Source organism: Colius striatus, chromosome 11 (assembly GCF_028858725.1).
Source record: "Colius striatus isolate bColStr4 chromosome 11, bColStr4.1.hap1, whole genome shotgun sequence".
NCBI classification, from domain to species: domain Eukaryota; kingdom Metazoa; phylum Chordata; class Aves; order Coliiformes; family Coliidae; genus Colius; species Colius striatus.
The window spans coordinates 6,003,187-6,031,133 of record NC_084769.1 but is presented as its reverse complement, the minus strand read 5'-3'; the positions used below and the strand labels follow the sequence as shown (position 1 = coordinate 6,031,133).

General features: G+C 35.6%; 1 protein-coding gene across 1 annotated transcript in view; it reads right to left on the bottom strand.

Annotated features, from left to right (window-relative positions):
- LRP1B (LDL receptor related protein 1B) overlaps window positions 1–27,947 on the bottom strand; it is a 556,160-nt gene that overhangs the window by 134,502 nt on the left and 393,711 nt on the right. Inside the window, exons 43-46 of the mRNA XM_062005148.1 lie at window positions 13,840–14,029; window positions 12,537–12,741; window positions 4,036–4,228; window positions 3,450–3,575 (exon numbers count right to left, since the gene is read on the bottom strand). Of these exons, the coding sequence (XP_061861132.1) occupies window positions 3,450–3,575; window positions 4,036–4,228; window positions 12,537–12,741; window positions 13,840–14,029 (714 nt within the window). The remainder of the gene's footprint in view (window positions 1–3,449; window positions 3,576–4,035; window positions 4,229–12,536; window positions 12,742–13,839; window positions 14,030–27,947) is intronic.

Sequence of the window (27,947 nt, the reverse complement as noted above, 5' to 3'; positions counted from 1 at the left end):
TGTGGCTCAGCTATCAGCTACCCACACATGCCTCTCCACAGCCCCCAGCTTGTATGCAATCATTTCTTAAGAGATGCTTTAATGAATCTCTCCAACACAGCACATCCAAAAGCAAGGAGGAAACACTTACCATTACCTAGCAGTTAATTTGAACTCTCCACTCTGCTTTGTGGCACTGTGCAGCTGTTCAGTGTGTACAAAGGTACCAGCAACTACTGTACCACATTCAATGTTGAAGATACAGTCTAATGCCCAATGAAGAAAAGGCTGCCTCTACTTCTATTTTTATTCACAGACACAAAAATCATTGGTAAGACACAAACGTTTTGCATTCTTGCCTTCTCAGAGTGGATATTTTATCTATTATTTCACAAGAGAACAAGATGTACACGTAAAATATTTATTTCTGCTTTCTCTTGCTTATAGATTTTCTATTAGTTCAGTTAAAAACTAATACAACTATCACAGAACTGACGCAGAACAGTTTGGTCATGAACTTCATGACAGTACGTGCATTTCCCTCCTGGATAGCTCTAAATAAAATATCAAACTTGAGAGAAGAAGGAAGCATAAAGGAGAATTCAAGAGGAAGAATAGGGAAGTGATACCTAATGATGATTTTTTTCTTGTTTTCATTATAATTACTTTGGCATGAATTCAGGAAGAACCAATGTCCACTACATGAAAAAGCACACCAGTAGAAATTGAAAACAATTCTTCATTTGATTAAAACAAGAAGAAAAAAATCTAAAAGTGATGAAAAGATAAATTCTGGACAAAGTCAGATCTTGAATATGATTTATAGAGTCCTTTAAATTTTAAAGAAGTTTATTGCAGCAATTATTTTTCTCTTTTAACCCCCCATGTTTTGGCATTGTAAGAATTTGTCTCTTAGGAAAGTCATTCTCGATCACATTTGTAGTTCATCTAGTTCAGCACCTTAGACTACAATCTTTGGTGAAATGTATGTCTAGTCTAATCTGCCCTCAGCTGAACTCGAACTGGAAAGACTTGTAGAAATTGCTTTTCACAAACAAAGAATTTAAGCTTTTCAAAACTGTTTCCTTGATGAGAAATTAGTCTGGGTAACCTTATTACCCATACAATCACCCAGTCCCTCTTTGAATTTTATTGAAGCTTTGTCTCAAGAATCTTGACTGGCAGTTAAGTTGTACCATCTAATTACACTTTCAAAGGACAGTTAATTCCTTTTCTCGGTTGGAATTGCTAACTTTCAATTTTATTGAGCATCCATTTCAATAGTTTTAGAAAGAAAGAAACTTTTGATCTCACAGCTAAACTATACATCCTCCTCTTGCAAGTCAACTCCAACATTTAATGTCTAAGCCTTTTTTTTTTCTTTACCTAATAGCTTGGATCAACGTTTCCTGTCAACATTCTACAAAGTCATTTAGAATATGGAATCTTACATCATGTTCTAGATGGGGTTTTAAACAGTTTTACCTAGCAGCAATTTGGAGACTGTAATGCTTTTGGAAAACACAGTATCATATCAGTGTACACTTGTAAATTAAATTATCTGATCTATGAATATATCTGCTGAACCTCTTCGACGTTCACTGATGATCACTGTCTCAGCAAGGTAAAGAAACAGATGGGAAAAAGTACTTTAAGGTTCAACTTCAGTGACTCATCTGTTACAGCCCCAGATAGATTGAATATCTACATGCACCCATTGAGCCTATCTCAGCAGTAATTAAAAAAGATATGTGAAAATCATAACTATTACTAAGAAAGCAGTATCTTACTACTATCATAACTGTTATGTTTTTTAACTCGGTTGTGTTTTTTTCAATGTGTTTGGGATGCCAGCAGCTATTTTTCTTTCTCATCTTTGAACAAACCAGGACCTCAACTGCATTCATGCAATGAGATTAAATTATTACATGAAATAACATCCAGTTCACTTCATGTAGGTAAAACGAGGACCAGTGAACAGAAAGAGGGGTTGGAACTGGATGTTCTTTAAAGTCCATTCCAACCCAAATCATTCCATGATTATACTGCTCCAAATATTAAGAACTCCAATTCTTCATTGTATTTTCTCTGTTGACTCAGACATAGTAACTAGTACAGGTATGTAAATGAAGGACTACATCTCCTCTGTGATTCTCCACACCAAGGCTGCTCGGTGTACACCAGCATTTCAAAAGTGAGTCTGTATCAGTAGAAGCCACTTTGTTGCTCCTGAACAGCCTAAGGACTGCCACAAAGTGTTTGAAGCAGGTAAACTGTCTCAGCTTCCAGCAAGATAGCATATCTTGCTGTATCATATACAAAACATTTTTTTTCTTAAATGCTATAGACTCTTTCAACTGTTACAATCTAAAAACACGACTTAGAAAAAGCAGGTGAGTCAAAGCCATGAAACTCAAGCAGAACGGGTACACTTAGCAGATAAATATGGAGAACTTTATCTAAGAGCTGGGATTTCTGCCCCACAGAGGTAAAGGTCCAATAAAGCACCAGAAGTTGCAAAGGAATCTCTAACTGTGAGCTATAATACAATGATGTTAACAAAGACATGAGGAACCACGCACTTCCCCCCCAAGGTTTCCCTGCATTCCAAATCCAGACTCATTGAGTGGAGAAGCACAAAATCATGTTCCACAATACAAATGTGGGTCATCCCTTGAGAAACAGCCCAAAGCTTTTCTGTTAATTCACTCCTGCTAATGCATAGTATTAGCAAAGTGCCAGAGATTTTCTCTGTCCAAAGCAACAAGGACCTCCAAAATTCTCCACATTTTCTAGAAGTTATAAGAAAAGCCAGAAGAGTGCTGTATGTACATACACTGCATCCTTCCAAATTACTAGCACATAATTTATGTTCAGAAATGCCAGTTTCTGTACAGGGACAGTGTGGTCTAAAGAAGCTGCAATGAATGACCATTTATCGTGATCCACTTCAGAACTATGGAAAAACAGTTGTATTTTCTTTAGCTTGTACTGAGACACACTGGTTCAGGGGAGGTATGGCAAGATGAAGGAGAACTCAGAATGCAATACAGAATATAATAAAATCAGTCTCCAAGAAGTCTGTGAACTTAAAGTGATAAATTTGCCAATTACAAAAACATCAATTCTACATGATTAAATACAAAAGATGGTTAATAAACTACAATTACATGTTTAAAGACTTGAAATGAAAATATTTGTACCCAACATGAACAAACTGCAAATAGGAAATGCTGAATAAAATGTAATTACCCAAGCTGGAATTTAAGGAGAGTATTAATGCTTTGTTAACCCCCACAAAACACAACAAGACATAAAGTGGTTAAAAGCCCGTTATGTGCTGAATCGCCAGATCAATTTTTACAGTCTACAGAAGCAATAAAATTAATGGCTTGGGCCAACTGTCTTTGCTTATGATGGCCAACTGTATCACACCATAGAAAAGCATTGTGTCAGCTAGTATTACTTACTCACACATCTGTTATCATCTATCAGTATTCTATCTCCTCTACATGAGCAGTTCACTCGTCCATCAGGAGTCAGAAGACATAAATCATGACAACCTCCGTTCATTTGTGCACAGGGAGATAACTCACCTGAAAAACAAACGATAAAAGATGAACTCTGCTTTATTAAATTTGCTTCAATGGCTAATGTCTTTGAGAGAGCAAAGATCACTGTAGCTCAAATTCACGGGCAATTGATTCAAGTTTTATCAGCCAGATGAAAATGTCAGCATGCCTCAGATGCCAGCATACTAAAGATAAACAAAGTTACCTTACATATAATCATTTTTAAAACTCACAACCTTAAAAATTGTTGATATTTGACAGGAAATTATTTAACTGCTATCAAATGAGCAAAACATTTGCAGAAGGAAATGGTCATTCAGTAACATTTACTTTGGGAAGAGGTTAGATCTCTGCTAACAGTTCCTCTAACAAAAAGAATTGATGAAACACCATGAAATGTTTTCACTTGGTTAAAAGTAAATAAAATTCTTGAAATGAATGATACTGGACTTAAAAACAGAGTGGATCTTGCTTTGTAACTTACAACTGTTAGTATCATTGGCAACAGCAATAATGCCCATTGGCTGATGTGGGATGTCAGAACGAAGAACTTTTGTATCTCCTCCTGTGTATTTACTGGAACGCAGAATAGCTCTCCTCACTCCATCTGACCAGAAGATATAATCATCATACACAGCCAGGCTGAGAAAGGTACCTGGTCCAGATTTGACAATTACCTGAAATACATAAGTACAGAAGAAAAATGTAAGAAGAAAAGTTGCTGCTGAATAAGAAGTTTTAAAAGCGCAAAGTGTGACTCATTTTATATTCTAGGCGAAATACTTAATTATCCTTTACTTACAGCACCTGGAGAAATGATGTAACAGCACTTAAAAGGTGTTAAAAAGGGTTCAAATTTTAGAAATCCAGGTAACTGTTCCTTAATTGAAAAATCAGTTTATCTAAATGTGCCTGTAAAAATATCTGTTCAACACGCTACCTGCTTAATAGCTCAAACAGAAGGGAGAACAAGAGGTACTGTAGCATGGCTGAAAGACTAACCATCTGAGTCTTTATGAATCAAAATGAGAAGAGTGTTTCACCACAGAAGAGCTTTCACCATATGATCATATTAGAAACTTCAACCCAAGAATATTAAGCAAACAAATCTCCTTAGTCATCATACTAATTGTTAGTTTAAAACCTAGAAAGAAAATATCAATTGAGGTCCACGAAGCAGTAGGATTTAAAAGTCCAGAAATGCACTGAATTTAATCCCAGTCTAAATCATAGCTCCTGTAAAATAGTTTCATATACGTTCTATGCATCAGAAGGAAAACTTTAACCTGTACAGTTTGTGTTCTGAAGAATGTACCACATTTTTAATCAGTTACCTAGTTAGAAATGTAATTTTTGCTAAACAGGGGTTACTACTTCTCTTTTATGAATATATTTATTGCATTGTACTCCATGTTTCTCTGGGAAAATTTGTAACTTATGCATATGTATAAAGTGATAACAACTCTTCTGACCCAAGCTGGCAAAAAACCCTTCTATATCTATATATCTAGCTGCTATTTATCATAGGGAAATTGTGATAAAATATAAAAAGCAATATCTTTCTTTTATCAAGTCAATAGAAATCACTCTTTTAAATAATCACTAGTGCTCCATTTATATTTCTTAGGTCACCATGGTTTTCTGTCTGCTTTGTGTCCTATATCCTCCTTCCCAAAAGACTTTCCAATAACTGTGTGAGTTCACAGAAACCAGCTTGAAATATAGCAGATAACTCTCTGCATGTACACAGTACATCTGACGAATCTGAGCTGTTCATGCTGACTGCACACATGCACATGAAGTGCACTGTGCATGCAAAGCCGACCTGCACACTGTTCAGCCTACTTGCAAGTGAATCCTTTGTGCCATGTTTTTAAAGTGACAGAATGAGGAAGAAGTAATTATGATCAACTCCATATTTATTCAACAAATAAATAAGTGAGACAAGCCCCACCATTTCTCTTCATGTAAAGGACTCATCTAATATACAGGACATATCAATTCAATTCTGTGGAATGATCTCTTCTCCATTTTTCCTTCTAAAGCTGTCTTGGAGAGTGAGAAGGTGCCCTAACTCTGCAGGATTCAATACCAAGTAACGCTCCAGTGGCAGCATGCTCACGACACTTTTGACATGCCAGTTCATTGGCCAGTGCATTTTAACAATTTGTTAACATAAATAATTGCAGATGAGTGCAAAAGAGCATTCCTGGCCACGGTTAAATTCATGTGTAGAGATAATACTGTCAAAATTACCTATATTAATCAGACAGTTGTAACAAATTCTACATCACTATGCACATTATATATTTCTGCATACTTTAAAGAAGGTTTGACCAGCAAATCCTTTTTTACAGAAAAGGCCTTTTTTTCCAGTGATAAATGTCCCACGAGGACAACTTTTCTCTAACCAACCTTTTTTCCAAATTAAAATATTAAAAGATAAATGGAAATGTATTCATGGCAAAGAGACTTCTTCTCTAATTGTGCACATTTACTGTAAGACACTTTCCATAATACACTCTTAAAAGCCTATGCTATTCATATTCAGACATATTTCAGGGAAATTAAATCCACTGTGCATGTTTCTGAAAGATCTGTATGAAATCTTGGCATGCAGATCTTGCAGCCCAATATTTGTTCTCCATGCTAGTGAAAAACTCTGAGTTTGAAAGATCTCATTATCACAAGCGATGCTAACGAAGGCAGAACTTTCTTCAGCTTTCTGTGTTCTGTAGCACTGTCATAACTTTCCCCAAATTGTAACAAAAGAATGTAAAATTATTACAGACATAACTGACCATCTTTGTTCAACCTGGGAATATCTGAGATCCAATAAAGGGTCACAAAAGCTATATCGAATATCTGATGTTCGTTCAATAACGTCCACTGCATATCACTCACTGAAGTATCCTCTGTTGTGTCACAATACTATTGAAGGACACTGACTTGAAAATAATTGCTATTTCTACCCATTTTTGGCCAACTTTACAGTCCTTTTAACATTCCTGTTCATAGAATAATGCTGAAAATGACTGACTTTTAAACTATCTTTAAAAATCTTGATAGTATTCCCAGATGAAAATTAAAGATCGTTTCTTCATAAGTCTGTTCATCCTTTGGTTACCTGACAAATCATGTTCACATCCCCGAGGAAACAGTGTAAACCAAATTTGCTGTGTATCAAAGCTGTTGTAAGTCATCTATGTATCTTCTGTCTTGTATTCTGTGCACCTTGCAGGTTCATTTTCCCCAGCAGCATCTCCAGCTCTGGCCAGAGAAACCTTTACACTCACCACCGGGATCATGTAATGAAAAATTCATCTTCTTTCACTGTGATCCTGCTGAAATCCTCCTTGGGTCACCCCATTTGGCTTGTTCAGGAGAGGCAGGAAGCATGGAAGGATCTGACTACTATCCCCTGCTTTCTTTTTTCTTGCTGACCGCTTGCCTCTAACAAAAGTAATGGTGGAAGCCAATACAAGCACTTTGTAAGTTTATTCCTCTGAGCTATTGACAATAATCTGATAAGCTTTGGATCCAATACAACTGCTGTAGTCTTTCAGGGAATGCACATACCCAACTGCATGACACAGAGAAAGCCAATGAAGAAACAGTGATCCTTCAGTCAGAAGAAAAATCATGTTTTCAAATTTTAAGAAATCCATGATAATCAACTTTTAGCAAGTTTTATATAAATTAATGGCTGAGTAGGAACCCAAAAGCATTGCTCCCATTCATGAGAATACATGCCAAAAACCTCTTTCTATATTCCATCTAGAAACACACGTGCATCTAGTGCAGCACGTGTTTTACTACCGAACAATGCCAGCATTCAGTTACATCATGTACTTCGAGCTCTCAATAAGAGATTAAAAGTTTCCTCTGCGTCCACTAAAGAGATCAGGAGACTGAGGGTTGAGAGACGAATGTCTCAAGTAGCAGGGCAATTTAAACTATGATCCTTTTGCTTTTAACTTCCTCAGACAGCTCTTGGTTTTGTTTCATTGTATAGTTGCTCTACATTGAGGTATGCATAGTAGTATCTCTAGAAAACATGACTGAAAAAAAGGAGGAGCCAGACAGCTAGACATGTCAGGTAGACAAGAATTGTGCCAGAATACTATAATTTGAATGATTTATACAAAACTCTTACTAGATTGTCAGTAAGGAATTCATAATGATTCTTACCATGACAATACTTAACTTTCAGAGAAAGCTTTTTTCCCCAAAGATAATGGCATAAAGTTAATGCATCAGTTTAAAATGAGTTACTTTTAAGAATTTTAACTCTAATAAATGGCTTATTGATAATACTTCTTTTCCAAAATGCTAAATAAATGGGCAGTGCCATCTAGTAAATCTTTAAAAGTTTTTTTTAAGGGCTCTTTACTTTTCTAAAGATACCCACATCCATTTAGAGGTCTGTAACAGGATGACAGATCTCATATCAAAACCTACACTTAAAAAGGTTAAAGTTAATCACATGTTAAAGCCAATTGCATAATAAAATCATTACACAACTATAAAGTAGTTTCAGTAATCTAAATATAAATTGAAATGTAGATGAATATCAGAAAACTCAGTGAAGGAACTGATTTAAACAGATCACAATCAAAATTAGCTAATGTGCTTTATTATTCCAAATTAAAGATGTAAAATTATATGCCATATGCATTATTCACTTATGAATACTATTTAAAAGACAGCAGACATGAGGAATCTATGAAAATAAAAAAGTATGAGACTGTAATACAGGGAAGTCAAACAGTCAGGGAAAAAAAGAAATCAATCCTACTGTGTTTGATTCAGTTACCTAAAGAAGACACACGGAGATCAGAGTCCTTGTTTTGTTTGTTCTTGATGTGGTTGCTTTAATAAAAAGCAAAAATGCTATCCCTTGCTGGATAAACAAATCAGCCTTGATATGGAGTATTCAAATTCTGCCCTTTCAAAATTGGGATATTATTAGGAGAAAAATATCTTCTGCTAAGCAAAAGAAAATCCAATTGTGGGGTGGGGAGTTGAAGGAGAGGTTAAAGGCAGAAGAAAAACATTTGTTAGCAAAGAGAATATTTGAGAGTTCAGTAATTCCTCATTTCTGTTACCACAAACTAAATTAGAAGAATTTCTGGTGTAGGTTTATGTTGGGTTTTGTAGAAGAACAATGCCAATCACTGCTATAACCCTACTAAAACAATCCTGCTTTTTGATGATTGGTCTGAATAAAGACCATATTTTCATCACTGTCACATCTTTAATGCATGGATTTTCTTTTCCTTTTTTTGTATCTTTCAAAAGGTCCTTCATAAAACTTAACTGCAATCATACAGCAAAGGATATAATGGATATGAGAGAATAATGACATGAGAATACCACATTTACCAAGGACAGTAAGATACTGTTTCTATAGAATTTTCCAAGTGCAATGTAAGAAAATCAGAAGTGCTTCCTCTTCAATAATTGATTTGTTTCTCCATGCTAGAAATGAATGTTTAAGACACTAAAAACCAAACTGCAGTGCCTAATTTGTAGCTGCTACTTAGATTTGCAGTTCAGCTGAATGAGGTATTGAGCAACTCCTTCTGACAGACCTGTACTCTTCAGTTTCACCCCAATATAAAGGATGTATCTGTAAATTACAACTGTATTGACCAGGTTCTTTGCAACTACATGAGTATCAACTACACAATTATTTTCAACATCATAAGTGACAATGACAAACTTTATCTAATGTTACATGCATTTCCATCTCCTAGAATTTTGTGGGATTCTGAGACACTACAAATAATCTTACCCTCCATAGCTTTTGAGATTATGTCAATCTTTTTATCAATGCCTTCTCTCAGTTAATTTTTACAAGGCTACCAACACTGGACATCAAGATATTTCAGTAAACAGTCTCAAACTAACAGTGCTGGACCCGTGTCAACCAGCTACCTAGCTCACACAGATTAGAGGATTTTATTGCCAATGGTTAGGGAATCATGATCATTAGGTTCCATTTTAGCATTACCCCACGAAACTACTGAAAAAAAGCAACTCAGTGTGAATGGAGTGAGCTTCCTAGAAAAACAACTAATATAGCAGGGCAGGTATTCTACTTTTTGTAATCACAGAAACTTGAGGGTTGGAAGGGATCTTTAAAGATCAAATGGTTCAGAGAAGATTAATTAAGCCACCACAGCTTTACTTCTAGTACTATTACTTTCCAAGATCATCCACACTATTCTAGCTGCTTTTCAAAGAAAGAATTGGTTTAAAATCCTGGAACTTAGCAACAAACCTTCTGCCTTCCACAACCAACTAAAAGGAGGGTGTGGTGAGGTCAGCATTGGTCTCTTCTTCCAAGTGACATGAATTAGGACAAGAGGAGACAGCCTTAAGCTGTGCCAGGGGAAGTTTAGATTGGATACTGGGAAAAACATTCTTCACTGAAAGGGTTGTTAAGCACTGGAAAAGGCTACCCAGGGAAGAATCACCACCCCTGGATATAGTCAAAAGATGTGCAGAGGGACATGGGTTAGTGGTGGACATGTTAACAGATGGACTCAATCATCTTAAAGGTCTTCTCCAACCTACACAATTCTGTGATCCAGTAATAGTGGGAATAGGCAAGGCAAAATGTGATAAACTTAAATGTCTAGGTGGTAAACTGTGCTGACAGTACCAAATTTTACTAGCATTTCTTGTTTCTCTACCTATTATTGTTTCTAGTACTGTTTAATGAAACAGAAGGAAGCAGTGGAAACTGATGAAATGATTTATCTACAGAGTGCAGGCTCAATTTTATTTTTTGTTCTGGAAAACCATCCAAGCTTATTAAAGTATCTGTCTTCTAGTTGACATTACTGTCTTTTGGGTTAGTTTTCACATCTGATTAATTACTAATATACAAAGATGGGATTTTTCCATTCAAGACGTGCATCCTTTTGTACCTGATCATGTTCAGACCTTCATGAGAATCTTTAAAGTATATTCTGATTCTAATGGGACCAGGCAATCTACATTTCTAATTGTTAATACTTTGCACAATTTACCTCTGTTCTGTCTACATTGGCTACTCTTACTTTTATCCTACCTTAGTGAGGTATTTGGGCACTTCTCAACGTACTGTTGATATCATCATGAGTACTTCCCAAGAACTGACCAAAATTACTCTGTTGTCCTCAAAGTTTTACTACAAATAAATATGACCCATCTAAAAAGAGATGTCATTCAAAGTCAGGTTTTTCATAACTGCACAGTCAAACCTCTAATTTCCATTTAAGTTACTTGAAGAACTGATCTGACAAAATGTGACTGAAGAGAACTGAATTTATACCAACTTTGGAACTTAGCTTTAATTGCTTAAATATAGAATTCCAACAGAATAAAAACATATTCTAGAAATTGAAAGTTATAAGCACTGTAGGGTGCAATATCATAAAGGATATAATTACTGGAGACACCTCTAAAATCATACTGATTTTAAGAATCACACCTGTCGGGCCATAAAACCATAACTGAGACCAAAACTTTCCAACCTGGATGCTAGAAAATAAACAGACTTCTGTTTACAGAAAATTAACTGTATTTCTAGGTTCTTGATACGTAAAATGTTACAGAGTACACAACAATAAAGAAGAAAATGAAAACATAAAAATAGCTCACAATTTATGGGAAAAGTAAGTGCAAAACATAAAACCAGCTTTATTTGCTGTTGGCTCAGTCTCTGTGTCCATGAACAAAATATTATAATTACAGCACTTAGCAGCTAAAACCAGCTGTGGCCACAATATGAAATTCAACTAAGGGTAGAAGCAAAAGTGGAATATACAGGGGAAGGGATTGTGATAATTGGCACTTTTGTTTTTAAACAGAAAGATCTGGTAAAGCAGAACAAGAAACATTTTAAAAAAAGCACTGTATATTGTCTAAGTAATAAAATGGAACAAAAACCACAAAAAAGTTCTCCAAAACTTAAAAGAGTACTCCAGCAACAAAATACTAGTATTAGCTGAACAAAAAAAATCCACTTGAAAGAGTCAATTCAATATGACTAAATTACTTTCCACCTATTCATTGTGGTAGATTATCATGGTGAGTAGAATGAAGGAAGAAGCTGCTGTCTGGAAGAAAACTCGTTACACTACCATTAGTAATGCGCAGTCTGCTACACCATTCCTACCTGAAATAATAAGCTAGAAAACAACGAAGCAGAGAGTGAGGAAAGTGTAAGCTGTTTCAACTATTTTTGAGAAGTGTTTGATGGCAGAACCTGGATTAAACATGCTAAAGAGTCTTAGGTCACCAGGAAAGTATAATAACCATTACTTATCCTAATGCTACCAAAACCAGAGATCTCATTAAGCTGCACAGCCTATTAATGAACAAAACCAACTGCCCTGGAAATATTATTTCACTAGATCAATAATACAATTTCCTGGTTAGATTCTGGCATTTTTGTAGCAAATGCATCTATACAGTGATGAGGAACTAAGCTCAAGTGCTGCTAGTTGAGGCCATTACAGTTTAAGTGCATATTTGAATGAAGCAATCTAGTGGGGTTTTTTTTTGGTATTACAATTGTCACCTAATGCAATAAAAGTGTCTTCAGAATGCAGGACAAAACACAAAACTCTGTTCCAAAGCACATAGCATGCAAGAACTCAGATCAATATTTATCACAGAATCATAGAAGCATTACAGTTGGAAAAGACTTTTAAGATCATCAAGTCCAACCATGAACTTCACATTGCCAGCCACAAACAGATGTGCTAAGGGTCTGCATCTCCAGGTCATCCAGAAACTGGAATGTGCGGAGTAAATAGTGCATTACTTGTAGTTCAGAAGTGTCTTCCATTTTAAGTCTAATATACAATTAATATTAGGAGGAAGTTAGGCAACTAATGATCTTTCTATAACATTTTGATTTTAAAGATGCTAACAAATGCAAACAATCAGATTTACAATACAGATGTTTGAGAGTTTTGTTTTACTTACATATCTCTGTGATCCGTCGTATTCACACCTCTCAATTTTTCCCAAGCTTCCATCTGAAAAGTAGAGCTTCTCTGCCCTATGATCAATAGTAAGTCCATTTGGGGTCAGAATATCTGTACTAACGATAACCTGTGCATTTTTGCCCGAGAGGGTAGATCTCATGATGCTTGGCAGCTGCTCATTCCAGTTAGTCCAAAACATTAAGCTGTATTAAAATCAAAATAACAAACAAAACCATAAGATATACTTTATAATTTAATTCTCTATGAAATGAGCAACAGAGAAAGGCATATGCCTTCATAGATTATTATGAATGGCACCTATAAGTAATTGTGATAATCAGTGGTGGATAAGAAAACATAATAGCCAACATCCTACAAATTATAGTAGTTCCCTAGTTCATTAACTTGTATACGAGTACAGATTTTTTTTCTCTTTGCAGGTCTGTTGAATTCTGATCATGTCTCTAAACTGATACATCATTACAGAGAGATACAAGCTGCGTGAAGATATAAACTTAATTCTCCTCACATGTATATTAGTAATTTCTAATAGTGAAATTAATCTGCAGCTTTTCCCAAATGAGAACTATGCTACAGACCAAAGGACTGGTACATAGAAGACTGATAACCGGGAATCAAGTGACCTTAATACGTTCTACAGAAGGCTCAATCCATCCTTTGCTACTGTTAAAAATGGAGGATAAAATGTTATGGAACAAGCTGTGGATTTCATTTATACACTGATCACAATCTGCCCATCCTCTCATTACCATCACAAAATCTCAAGGGTTGGAAGGAACTTCAAAAGATTATCCACTCCAACCCCCGTGCCAGAGCAGGATCACCTAGAGTAGGTCATGCAGGAACTTGTTCAAGTAGGTTTGGAATGTCCTCATAGAATCTCCATCAGTGTTTAGTTGGCTTACTTGGATCAATTTGCCACACAAGAGATTCAGTTGCTTTTTGTTAACTTTGGCTTCATTTAAGCACCGAGAGTGACACGTTTAATAAAACAAATTAACAGAATGATCACTCTTGATAATTTGCATTTATCTCAAAATGGGATTAATTTCTTAAAATTCCATGAAAACATAATGATTATTTGGTCTGAATCATAAAAAACATCTAAAATGATGACTCTTAATTCTGCAATTGCTTTAAAAAAATTAATACTAATGTCTGTCTCCCAAATGAGACATCTACTTAACCTTCAGCAGCATTACTTAGCTGTGAAACAAGTGATGCTGTGACTGTGACATTAGGCAAAAATTAAATTCTTGCAAGAAGGATATAATACATACTTTTGACATTCATCAAGAGCTAAGACATGGGGATGATCATCTTCAGACATTGTTATTACTGCTTCCCGGTTGAAAGCTCCTCGACGTCTCTGGTCAACAGTGTGTCTTGTGATTGAGGATGTCGTTGAACTAGTCCAATAGAGTGTATCCCAAGCTCTATGGTAAGCAAGTCCCTCTACCGACCCAACATCTGAAAGATACGGTAACAGACAAAGCAAATAAAACTCCTTCCAGCAAGATGTCTGGGTTTTGTTTTTCATCACAGTTGATCCTGCAGAACCACCGAGTTCAGCTACTTCAGCCTATTGACTTCAGCAATTCTTTTATTGTTTCACCTGTTTGGATTTTTTAATTGGAACAAAGGTTGAGGTTTTAAAAAGAACTTTAATAATAAGAGAGCAAAGTCACTATTAATATCCCAGTACTCTATTTGTCGATTCTAACATTTTTAAATGAATATTCTTACTACAGTGTCCTAGATAAGACATTAGAAATAATGTCTTATTCAAGACAGGAATAATTGAGTCACAACATGAAATATCATTTAAGCCAAGTCCTGGGCATGTTTTCACTAATCACTTTTACTATTTAACATTATCTTTCAATGTATTTTCTAGCACACATACACATCAAATTAATAGGAATCAAAAGGTTTGGTTTTTATTAACAGCACAAGCTTTTTTAAACACCTGAAAAATACCGAAAGACCAACTCTGGATGTCTCCACATCAATGCATCGTATTAATAAGCCACGATACCACATTGTCATTCTACAAAAAAAACCCCTCCTGTGAGCTAGAAACAAAAGCAAATGTTAATAACCAGATAAAGTGGATATTTAATGTCCAGAAAAGATAAATTGTATCTGATTCCAATATATAAAAGAGACAGGCTGTGAGAAATAGAAGTAATTATTTCCTGACATTATTTAATTACTACAGAAATGCACATTGATTAGTTCACTTATTATTTTGTTAGAAACAAATATTTTTTACACTGGAAGGTTCATGCAGCTTATTAATGAACTATAGAAGGCAAAAATCTAGAAAAATATTAAGGATTACACTAGGCTGGTTGTTACTATTCAAGTTCGGCTTGCTCAAAGATGTAATTTTCACCGTGCAATTCATACATACAGAACAGAAAGTCCCAAAATGAGTTTAATCACACTGGAGGCATTAATTTTAATAAAAACTATAAAATAATTATTTATCATGTTTTAATATTTCTGTAAGGCATTTAGAGACCCTCTGACCATTTTTATAATACATCTTCAGAGAAGCCTCAATGGCTTGTCTAAAACGAGGGAAGAATAGAAGAAATAAATGAGATGACATTCTTTAAAGGGAGGTGAATATATGAAACAAGGGTATTCCTATTTAAGAAGAAGAATCTATGAATAAAAGATATCTCAGCTCACTTACAAGCAACTAAACGAGACTGAGTTTAACCTTAAAAATTGCTTTGAAGGAAACTTGGAAAAGACAAAAAACTCTTCCAAGATTGCAAAGATGAGTCTCTTGATAGGAATTCTGATTTCAAAAAGGTGGATGAGTTATGTGTATTTTTTCTCTAAATGCAACCTTTAATTGCATTATTAGTTTGGTTTGAATTTTAAGCTTAAAAAACATAGTCATAGATCAAAGGGGTTTTTTTTTCAGAAATCACCAACTGAAATCAAGGATAATCAGCTCTTACAAACATGATGACAGAGATGCGCAACCACCTAATGAAGTACTCCAGAGTCAGTTAGAACACGCCTGAATGCAGGTTTATGTAGTTTCAGAGAATATCTGCTCTACTGTGAACTAAGAAATTCAGTTGCTTCACATTCTTGGGTCTTGCACTCCTGAGCAACCACACCACGTGCATGTTACTCTATACCAGGGCAACTTTCTGGAATGAAATAACTAATTCCTTCTGAGATGTAACTCACATATTCTTCTGGAACAAACTTGCTTCTCTTCCTTAAAAAACTCTGTTCTACAGATATCAGAAAGCAGAGGTTTACATTCTTAAGCTGCAACTCAATGTTAAGGTCTGTAAATGGTGACAGAAAGTTTAATTTAGAATCACAGAATCATATCATAGAATGGAAGGGGTTGGAAGGGACCTTTAGAGAACATTTAGTCCAACTCCCCTGCAGAAGCAGGTCCACCTAGATCAGGTCACACAGGAACGTGTCCAGGTGGGTTTTGAAAATCTCCAGAGAAGGAGCTTCCACATCCTCCCTGGGCAGCCTGGGCCAGGGCTCCATCACCCTTACAGTAAAGAAGTTTTTACTTAAGTGAAACCTTTATCTTCCAGCTTACTCCTTGTCCTGTCACCATCCACGTATCCAGGTGGGTTCTGAAGACCTCCAAGGATGGAGACTCCACAACCTTTAACATCACTATTAATAAAATGGTAATTCCTAGACTTCTAGTGAACTAAGTCATGGAAGGCTATGTCACCTAAGCAGACAAGCAAAAGTTTAGCATACAGATGAAAAATACATTTCCCTCTTGTTTTAATAAACTATGTAAAAGGTGCAGTTTTGGAAAACTTTCTCAATGATACATATGTTCTGAGCAGAGCAGAACTCAACCAAAAAAATGAATAAAAAATTTTATTTCAAGAGAACAGCAGCAACAACTTTAGCTGAATAAAACCTAAGCTGAATAAAGAAATAAAATCAAGAAATCTCTATCTTAATGGGAATTTTAATGATTAAGACTTTGACTGAAAAGAAAAAAAAAAATTGAATATATCCTGGCAAAGGAATTCGGCTGTGAAAGCTGCCTGATATCAATTACTTATATCCCATTAAGGAAATGTTTTATCACAAATAAAACTTCAGGAACTGCTTGATATACATATATTTCTTAAAGAAGAAAGAGGTTTCCTTACTAGTTGGTCATATCTTCAAGTAAATTAAATCTGCAGCTATTAAAAGGTTCAGGTGACAAGCTTGTGGATGATAATGGTTTCATAACCACCATAACCACAAAAAATCAGAGGAAAAAAGTATGTTTTTCTGATAAAAAAACCTCTAGCACACCAACAAACATTCAGAAGAATTCAATTGTCTTGAAGTAAGATAAGAAAAAAAAAGCTAATTAAATATAAAACTGTCTGCTTCAAACAGAGAGCAAGTGCATTTGCTTAGCTCCACCAAATGCATAAAGTCTGCAGGATTTATACCAAGCACTCTCTTTTATTTGCCAATAAACTTTTGGGTTTATCACATTCTTTACTTATGGAATTGAGAACAGAAGAGAATAATTTAATACTTTTAGCAACCTTTAAGTAAGATGGTTTTAAAATCAATGGTATAAGACTTCAGAGTGCTAAAGTGACCTAAGATTTAAATAAACTATTGCAATGCAAAACTCCTGGTAGCATGTGAGGTCCCTTCCAACCCCTACCATTCTATGATTCTATGTAGTATGAGCTGGATGAAGCAACATCAGTACACTGCTCAGGCGAATCTTCAGTATCAGAAGTTATCAATGTTGATAACGTTTTTGTGTTACTTCATATTGTTTCTACATTAAAAATCTTTTTGTTTTAGAGGTTAGTGAAGAATCCAAATTTTCAAATGAATTCTTTAATCAGTGACAAAAGAGGTGCCAACCCTAGGAATGGTCCTCTTAAGCCATTTGCAGGTGGTGGTTCCTTAAAACTAAAACCTTCTAGCGATTTCATCCAGTCAAAGACAGGACATTGGAGAAGATTCCAAAGCAACTGCATCCTAGTGTTATATGTTTGCACTGATATTATTTTACATTTACTTACCTCACATTTCCTTCAGGAATATTGCAGAGCTTTTTTTCAAAGTTAATTTATCACTAGATACTCAGTTATTTTAAAGCACATCGTAAGTATGTACTCATCCTATCTGGTGTTACAAGTGGGGGATTCAGGCCCAAAATCTACTGACAGGATGAAAATTATCAAGTTGTTTACTCTCATATTCATATTTTCCCAGCATCATATAATATTCTGAATTAGTAAAGCATAAAGAAACTGGAAATGAAAAGAAACACATTTGTTTCAGTGACATATTGAATTAAAACACTGATGGCATTAGATGCCTACAGCACTGATTAAATTTATTCTAGCCATGAAGAAACAGTTTATGATTTTCACATGAATAGCATACTTAAATGAAAGGAACATTAATACAATATGATATTAATATACAAATACTCACATTATTCACCTGCCACTGACATTCTGAATTAAATCAGTAATGGGGTGTATAACTGATTAAATATCTACACAAGAGAATGCAACAGCTTATGATTTACAAAGGCAATGGTAGAGTGATCACATCATTACGTTGCCAAATGCTATCTATCACTTTTACTGAACTTAACGAAGATGGATTGCATCCCACAGATGAGATGCAGCCTATAAATATTGTCATGCTGATCTTCATCTGACTTTCCCAGGGAACAGACAAGGAACAAATCAATAACTGAAGAATTCAGATTAGGGCTCCTGCATTATTGCAAACAGAAAATAAAAATACTAAAGGACAGTTTAAATTATCCACCAGTCACTGCCATTGTTTTTTGATAATGTATATACTATTTATCAGTTTTCTAGATTTTTATCTTCTATATTTACAATTATCTAGAAAGCTTAAAGTCAAAACTTTTCCAGTTGCACCACTTCATGTTTTTATGAACTCCTTTTCTTTAGCAAACTTGTAAAGCAGGAGCAACTGTTAATATAGTATCTTTTTTAATATTGAAAAGCCACCAAAGTAATAAAATTGAGCATAAATAGCCCCTTGACATTAAAAATTTGGAGAAGGCTTTAATGTTCAGTACTTAATAGTAAACATCTGCTTGATCTTTATCCACTCCCTTAAATTTGCATTCACAATTTCCCTTTCAGGATATAGGCTGACAATTGTTATACCTGACCGGTCACAGCAAACAACATCACTTTCTGCTAATCTAATCCTGGGATTATGGTGATAGACAACTGGTGATGACCATTTGATCCAAGGTGAACAGAATACCTCAGAAGCAATGAAGGACCTGAAGACAAGGGTTTACGTCCACATTTTTGATTGCACAATTAGAACTTCCAATTGTTCTTTAACTTTCTACTTTAATTTTCACAAAAATTCTAAGGCAGCAAGAAGTTATAATGAAAAAAAGTAAACTGAGTTCAATCTGTCTCAAAAATTAGAGGGCTATGTAATTTCTTAATTGCTTCTGTCAGTCACATATAAAACAGTATTTATTCTATCATAACAAAAATATTAAATATCAAATATGGCATTAAAAACCCCCAAACTGCAAGAAACAATTATTTCATTGTCCTGTTTAGCCTAAGAATGTGACTCTATTTTAAGGCACATTTGAAAGTTTTCTTAAAATTATCCCATAAATCAGCAAACATCTGTTTAATTTTTCTACATTTCCAAAATCTAAACCCCATGCTATCTGAGTTCCACTTAAATATAAGAAAAAACTATTTCACTGTGAGTTGAAGGAGCCCTGGCACAGGCTGCCCAGGGAAGGTGTGGAGTCTCCTTCCTTGGAGGTCTTCAAGACCCGCCTGTACACCTTCCTATGAGACCTGATCTAGGTGAACCTGCTTCGGCAGGGGGGTTGGACTAGATGATCTCTAAAGTTCCCTTCCAACACCTACCATTCTATGATTCTATGATTATTTGATGTAATAAGATAGTATAAACAAAAGCTTTGGGTTCTTCAAGGCAACAACTAACTTAAGTTCAAGATGCTAAACATCTCAATGGATGTAAGCTTACTATCCCTTCAAACTTACTGGAGAAGTCAGTACTGGAAAGAACTAACATTTGTTGGTAACAAACTAAATTATATAATTACACAATACAAGAAAAAAAATAACCCTTTGTTTTTGCAGGAAATATAATGCCAAAACCTCACATGACCACTAAAAATTCAGGCTACGTACAAATAAAAATGAAAATACAAATACTAGATAACTGCTCAAGAAATATTTCTAATATATTCAGCAAAAACCCCTCCCTTTACAGGTAAATAACTTTCTGAATTTATAACATTGCTTTATTCTATGTCAATGAAGATATATCTAAAATATTGTACTACTCTATCTGGGAAATAAGTACAGTGTGAAACACAGGGAAATGCCTAAGTAGTGGGATATTTATAGCCCAGTAATGAACTTAAGAAGGTCTCTCCAAAATACCCAATATATTTAAAGTGGGAAATATAAAAATTTAGCATGAAAGAGATGATGAACAAAATCTGCAGATGATGACTTTAATCATACCTTTATGAACTAACCAACTGAATAGTATATAATATATGGATGATATTTCTGTGCAATGAAGTGTGTTATTGCGGTACCACATAGGTAAAGACCAGTTTGGAGCTAGAAAAGGTAGATTTGAACCTTTGGGCAAAGGTGGACATTGAGAGAAGGCGAACTATCCACCCTCTGTGCCTACCTGCATGTTCACTAACTTACACATTGCTGATGGTGTAAATAGGACAGATACCAGAAGGAAAAGGTGATTCTGAAAGGATGAATCAGCAAGCCATACAGAGTTTCTGGAAAATTTTGTTTTGTTGGTTTTCATTTTGTTATGGAGATGGATGGGATGATGTTATTCACTATTACAAACATTTTCAGTGATTCAGGCAAAGCTCTGTAAAATTTGCACACCAAGAAACAGGTAATTCACAGCAGCATTTCAGTTTCACAACTGGGGGGTTTCTACACTTGGCTGAACAGTTTAGGTTAAGTTCCAGACCAAACAGATGAGATCAGAAAGTAATAATCAGGAACAGAAACAATGTTATCATCTTTTTGGTCCTTTTTCCCTGAATATAGATGGAACAAGTAATCAGCTCTTTACAATGACAAAAAAAGCGAATTTGAAAAGAGTCAGCTTCCTCCTAACTATGCTTATAGATGCATAAATGCTGGGTTTCTTTTTGGCTCCTAGTTAACCTGCATCTTAAAAACACATTAGTCAAACCAGTTGTAACTCCCTGTGATAACCAGCTTTTAAAAATCAAGTCTGCTTTGTTACTAGGTACAACAATTACGTATTTAATTCTATATCTACATTCCTGTGAACCATAATATCTTTCTTTAAAGAATGACTTAGCCCATTTATCATGGGGGAAATAACTAACTAATAACTTTATTTGATGGAATCTATATCTACCTCTGAATGCTTTTTCTACCAATAATGGATATAGGCCCTTCACAGCTGTTCCTTGACAGCTCACAGAAGAAAACCATATTAACAGAGATCTAAACCTGCAATATTCTGTCTTCTGTATTCCTAGATATAACTTACTCCTCGAGACGTTTAAGGACTGTTTTAGTGTCTGTGGGGAATAATGCAGCAAAGAAATAATAGATCATATACTTAAGAAAATATAGCAAACACTATGATTTAGAAAAACAATAGTATTTTGGATAACTGAACTGTAACCTTCCCAGTACAGTTCAGTATATCACTACTAGTTAACAAGTGTTAGAATATTATACCTTCAAAATAGTTGAAGTATCCATGTAAAAGAGGCTTTAAAAGTAGAAAAATTTAGAATGGAAAGCTAACATCTGGTGATGAAAGAGTTTTATTAAACTTTGAAAAATCTCAAGAACTCTTATGGAAGACTTTTTTTCCCCAATTACAAGAGCCCACGTTATCTTTTTATGCATTATATGTATCATATATAATAATATACTAAAAAAAAGTATTACCTTATATCAATACCATTAGAGTGATAACTCTAAGACTAATAAGCCTTTAATAATTATACATAATCACACATTTTTATTGTTACTGCTGGAGTAAAACTAAACACTACAGAGATATTATATGCATTAAAAGCAGAATAGCCTAATAATCTAATAATGTTTGCTGAATCACATTATTCTCTAGAATAAAACAGGAGAAACGTCAAGAGATGTTTCTCTGAATAGCTTTTTCCTGACAATTTGCCAAATACAGTTTTGCATTTCATGCAACTAAGCCACAGCTGACTATGTAACAATTTACACCAGCAAATATTTACATCAATTACAATTTAAGGGCACTGTGGAAAGTTGAAGCAGCCAAAACCAGCATTTATTCTTCATAGATAATCTCAAGTTTTGTAGGCAAAAACATCTTGAGCTTGAGATGAGCTCAACATAAAGCTTGGGAACAGTCAGAATACATTGAGTATAACTGAGAGGGTTGTTAAGCATTGGAACTGGCTGCCCAGGGAGGTGGTGGAGTCACCTAACCCTGGAGATATTCAAAACATGCACGGTTGGGGTACTAAGGGATATGGTTTAGTGATGGCCTTGGCTGTGTGAAGTGACTAGTTGGACTGGATGATCTTAAAGGTCTTTTCCAACTGTTAATGACTCTGTGATTCACTGATCATCTAGTTCATTATGCCAGCACCCATCATAAATACATTTGAGTTTCAAACCAGGAAGCAATAAACAAATCATAAAACGTGCAGAAATACATCTCAAATAACAGCTGCTTAAGCAAACTTTATGTACCTATAGCAAAAGCTCATAAATTTTACCTGCTAATCGTAACATGCAGCCACATCCAGAAACAAAGCGATAAAACAGACACTTTTCACTAACAAGGCTGCAGATGTAACAATTAATTCTAGTTTTTACTACTTAAATGTCCTAGACTTAACAATAGCCTCTCCACTTTCTTTAAAGAGTGAACATCACTGGACCTATATTCCAACATACACAATTATAATGAATCCAATTCGTTTATTAAATGAAATGTATCAATATTAAAGTATTTATGTTTAACAGATTAAAAAATCTCTTTCCTGGAAAGAAAGCTGCAAAACTAAAAGGGATCTCACACAATGTACCAAATTTAATGCTTGGTAAGAGAAATGGGAACATAAATGCCTTTTTGACAGTTAAATTGGACCCATTTAGTTAGAAAGAATAGTAGCATGCATTGGAACACCTTTAAAAGATTCAGACTGTAAAAAGCCTTACAATACATCACAGGATCTGACACTTTATGGTAGCAGTGAAAAGATTTCTGCCTTCTATACACACTAGAGCCTAAAGTTCAAAACAAGGGTGTTTTTTCACATAACACTTCCTTTTGTACTGTGGAAGATGTGACACTTGCAAAACGTCTCAGTGCCATTGTTTACAGAGTGAGGAAAAAATTCCAGTTCATTGAAGGTATCTCATCTTAATACTTTCTTCTCTTTCTCATTTGCTTTCTTTTGCCTTTCTTCCCCCTTTTTTTCTACTCTCTCATCTTTACTTTCTAACTTCTTCATTGGTCTTCTGTCTAGTGTTGTACATCAAAACCTCCTTGGTCACTGCACTGTTTTCTAAAAGCAGACTATATTTTTAGCTTAACATCTGAGACTTAGTTTAAAAAGTCAAATGTCTTCCTTGTACGAACGTGCACTGAAACAGCTGAGGACAACCAAAACCAGTTTCCAGAACTGCTAGGAGGCAGCTTATTATTTCCCACTACAAATTAGTCATCCACTATTTAAAGCTAAATTTAATTTTCATTTATCAGAGAGATGGTTTAAGATGTTATTCTCTTCCTTCTCAGTTGGTAAGAAATTGTATGCTTTTTCAGAGCTGCTGATATACAGTGTCATGTTTACCAGGGAAGGAAGAAGGAAAACAGAAGCACTGGCATTGTGCTTCTAGGCAGCTAGAAAAGGTTTGGAAATTAGGGCCTAATCTTGGCTATGTGTGCTCGTGGCCAAGAAGGCCAATGGCATCCTGGGATGCATCAAGAAGAGTGTGGCCAGCAGGTCAAGGGAGGTTCTTCTCCCCCTCTACTCTGCCCTGGTGAGGCCTCATTGAGTCCTGTGTCCAGTTCTGGGCTCCTCAGCTCAAGAGGGACAGGGAAGTGCTGGAGAGAGTCCAGCGCAGGGTCACCAAGATGATCAGGGGAATGGAACATCTTCCCTATGAGGAAAGGCTGCAGGACCTGGGGCTGTTTAGTCTGGAGAAGGGGAGACTGAGGGGGGATCTCATTAATATTTACAAATATCTAAAGGGTGGATGTCAGGAGGTTGGGACATTCCTTTTTTCTATAGTAGATAGTAACAGGACAAGGGGTAATGGGATGAAGCTGGAACACAATAAGTTCCACTTAAACATAAGAAAAAACTCTGTCACTGTGAGATGAGAGAGCCCTGGCACAGGCTGCCCAGAAGGGTTGAGGAGTCTCCTTCCTTGGAGGTCTTCAAGACCCATCTGGACATGTTCCTATGCGACCTGATCTAGGCTGAACTGCTTCTGCCGGGGGGTTGGACTGGATGATCTCTAAAGGTCCCTTCCAACCACTACCATTCTGTGATTCTATGATTACAGATGAAGAAACCCATACATTCATCCCATCCAATAGAATGTATTTTTGGCTTCATGGGTCAATCCACAGTGGTAATCACCTTCTGTGTAATTGAACACAAAAAGTTTTAGCACACACTTCTTCATGATTTTAATTACTGCTCCCATTAGTTGTTTGCTCCATCAAAACCACAAAGACTCTACTTTGTGAACAATCTACTATTTTTGACTGACTTCAGATCACCACACCACTAAAACTAAAGTTAACTTGCCATTTATCAGTTGATAAGACAAACAAATCAGTGGGAGATGTGGTCTGAGAAGGGATAAACATATAATATTAAGAACCTCATATATCAAACAGATGCCTGCTTCTGTTGAAAACATTTTTACTTTCAGTCATTTCAATCTATTTTAAAATTACTTGCAGATGGAAGATAGGTCCATTTAGATCTATAAAGATTTAAAGTACTTCATATATGTTTATCTTGGTGCCTTTGAGATGGCTTCCAGCTTAAATAATACAGGAATTGGTTCAGAAGCTTGAAATAGTAAGTGTTGTTCTGTCTAGAAGTGATTAAGGACAAAGCAAGTAAGAGTAAAAATCTGCCCTGGGCTCTCTTTGAGAAGAGAATAGACCCTATTGTTCCAAATGAAACAAATGCCACAATTTTGAACAAGTAAAATTTCCAAATATCAGCCCAGGTAACTCCATGCCTTTAACTACAACTGAACTGATTCTCTATTTCTGTACACTGCTCCATTACCTCATTTTTACCCAATTTTTCTCCCTATGAAAAAGCATTCAAAATGGTAAGCATTCAAAGGTTTAGTTCTGGTAAGGCTGAACAAAAACTGTACATATTATTCAGAGATGGTAACCCCAAAAACACTGATTTATACCCCGTGTCACTTATATGTAAATACGTTATCTTTTCTACCTCCTTTTGCACTTAGTGCCTTCTTTCAATTTTCTACAAAGTATACAGTCCATTGGGGGCTGAAATTAAATGAAAAACAACTTCTAAAGTGTATGTAATCTCCCTGCATCTCCTCTAGACTACCAAATGAATTAGGATTTGATTTGTTGAGGCACTAGTTCTAACAATCAAAAGCTCCAGAAAGCTTATTTGAAATGAAAAAAAAACCCCTATTTTTGCAGAGTGAATCCTGCATAATTCATCAAACTGCAAACAGAGAGAAAGTGTATTATATACAGCATGAGTTTTCCAAATACAATCCCCGTGACTCTATTTTGTTTTACAAAGCATTGCCAATGACAATGAAAAACAGGAAAGTCATGATGATTATTAAGCATTTTGCCTTACCAGGTTGATGAAGCTTTTACAACAAGATATCAAAGTCCAGGCATGTATAGCTACCTTAGGTGACAGGTCAAAAGCAAAAGCTGTCTAGCTTGTTTAAAGTGAAGTGCAAAGCTGATCTTTACAACTAAGAATTAGAAGGTTACAGAGAAATCAGTGGCTCGGTAAAACCCCACAGAAAGTACCTACTTATTCCTTCATCATTTAAATCTTCTCAAAGCATGCATTTAGAGTAAGACAGAGAATAAAAATACAACCTCTTACACTCTTTATGGAAGAAAAGACTGAGATCAAAACACATGACATCTGTTTTACTGTGAGGGTGATGAAGCACTGGCACAGGCTGCTCAGGGAGATTCTGGAGTCTCCTTCCTTGGAGGTCTTCAAAACTCATTTGGACATGTTCTTATGTGACCTGACCTAGGTGAACCTGCTTCTGCAGGGGGGTTGGACTAGATGATCTCTAAAGGTCCCTTCCAACCCCTACCATTCTATGATTCTAAGATGATTCTATGGTAGTCATGTCACAACATATTTAACATAGGTATTAGTGCATCACTCAGATCTGCAGAGTGGAATAAACTGTGTGACGCTATCGCAAGAAAATCATGAACAATACCAAACGGCCAGATTATTCACCACCCAAAAGAGTATTTGTGGGAAACTGCAGCCAAGGAGAAGGTAACTGGCAAGATTAAACCCATAAAGTTACTTCTAAATATAAGGAAGAAAAAGTGCTTACTGACTGACCAAAAGAAATAATGCTCATTTAATCAGCAGAGTTCATAGATAAGAAAGAACACACACCAAAACTCCACGCTGTACAAAAATTAAAGGTGTTAGGGCATGGGATACTACACACATGCTAGACTGGTTTTTTTGTCATTGTTATTGTTCCTTCCTGCTGAAGACAGAACCCTATCAGGTACCAGGTTCTTGGTGAGTTTTGAATCTGTTTTTAGTGAACTGGAACAAGTTAAAGTTGTTTATATGCCATAAATCTACTTTCCCTGAGCTGAAAATGTGTTAGCTAATGGGTTGTTTATGAGTTGCAAATCTGTTCAGTGAGGTGAAAATTTGTCAGATAATGGGTTGTTTATGAATTCTAAATCAATATTCAGTGAGTTGGAACTATGTTAGATAATAGCTTGGGTATGGGTTGTAAATCTGTTTTCAGTGAACTGGAAACATGTTAGATAATGGGTTGTTTCTGGGTAGTAAATCTGTACCCAGTGAGCTAAAAACATATTAGATAATGGGTTGCTCGTGAGTTGTAAATCTGTTACTAGTGACCTGGAAATCTGTTTAATAAAGGTCTCTTTATATATCTTAACTCTGTTTTTAGTGTGCAGAAAAGTTCAATAATGTGTTAGATTTGAGTGGCATATCTGATTTCAGTGGTATAGGAATCCCTCAGTTAACTGATTCTTATGAGCAGTTCTACATCCAGTGAACTAAAAATCTGGAACAATGGTATCATATATAATGTACTCGATTTTCCCTGTTTGAGTCACATACTGAGTAAAAGCTGGAACAAGATGCAGACTTCAACTTAATAACGCTGTAGTATTGGTAGAACCACACTAGACATTTCCAATGTGGTTTTCAACCTCCTTCTAATAAAGTAAAATTTGCCTCGTGTAATTTTGGAGGGAAAAAGATGGCACAATGAATGACAAGTATATCAACCTTTATATCCTGCAATGAAACATAATAAATAACATAATTGCTAAACACCTCTGGCTCCATTTAATAATTTCTATGTAATAGCATGCAGTTAACATGAAAATCAGAAAACTGAAGGATTTTATGGCCTTCCAGTGAATGGAATCACTGGTCTTAACGCTGCTTTTTTCTTTCTAGGTATCACTGTTGGTTAAACCCTTCCACTACATCAAGCAGCCTCATGAATTGCCTCCTGCTTGTTGCGAGAAGAAATCATGTGCAGATGGTGGAAAGGAAGGACACATCGTACAGAAAGACCAGTTTAAAATGAATGACTTAACATAAAGACAAGGTGTTTGAAACACATGGAGGAGAACAATAAGCTAACACATTCTGGGATATGAGATCCCTTCTCATTGACAATGAAAAAACAACTGAAGCATTTCTAGAAAACAAACACCACAGTTCACAAACACACCCCATGCATATAGAGTAAAGGTGGGGTTTTTTTTGCAAGCATGCAAACTTTCATCTGGCATTCAATTATTCAGAGTGGTGACTCTGCTAATGAAAAATGAAGTCAGGCATATTAAGATTACGAGTAGAAATACTTCCTAACAATTTCTTAAAACTATAATTCTCAACTCTGCATTACAGAATGTCTTTAGCTCTTGTGTAACAACCTACTCAAATGTACTGAGGAACATTTCATTTTTCTTCTAAAAACACTAAATTGCACCTGCATTGGTGCTCCACCAGTATTTCTCCCTTTTGTCTGTTTAAATGTTTTAC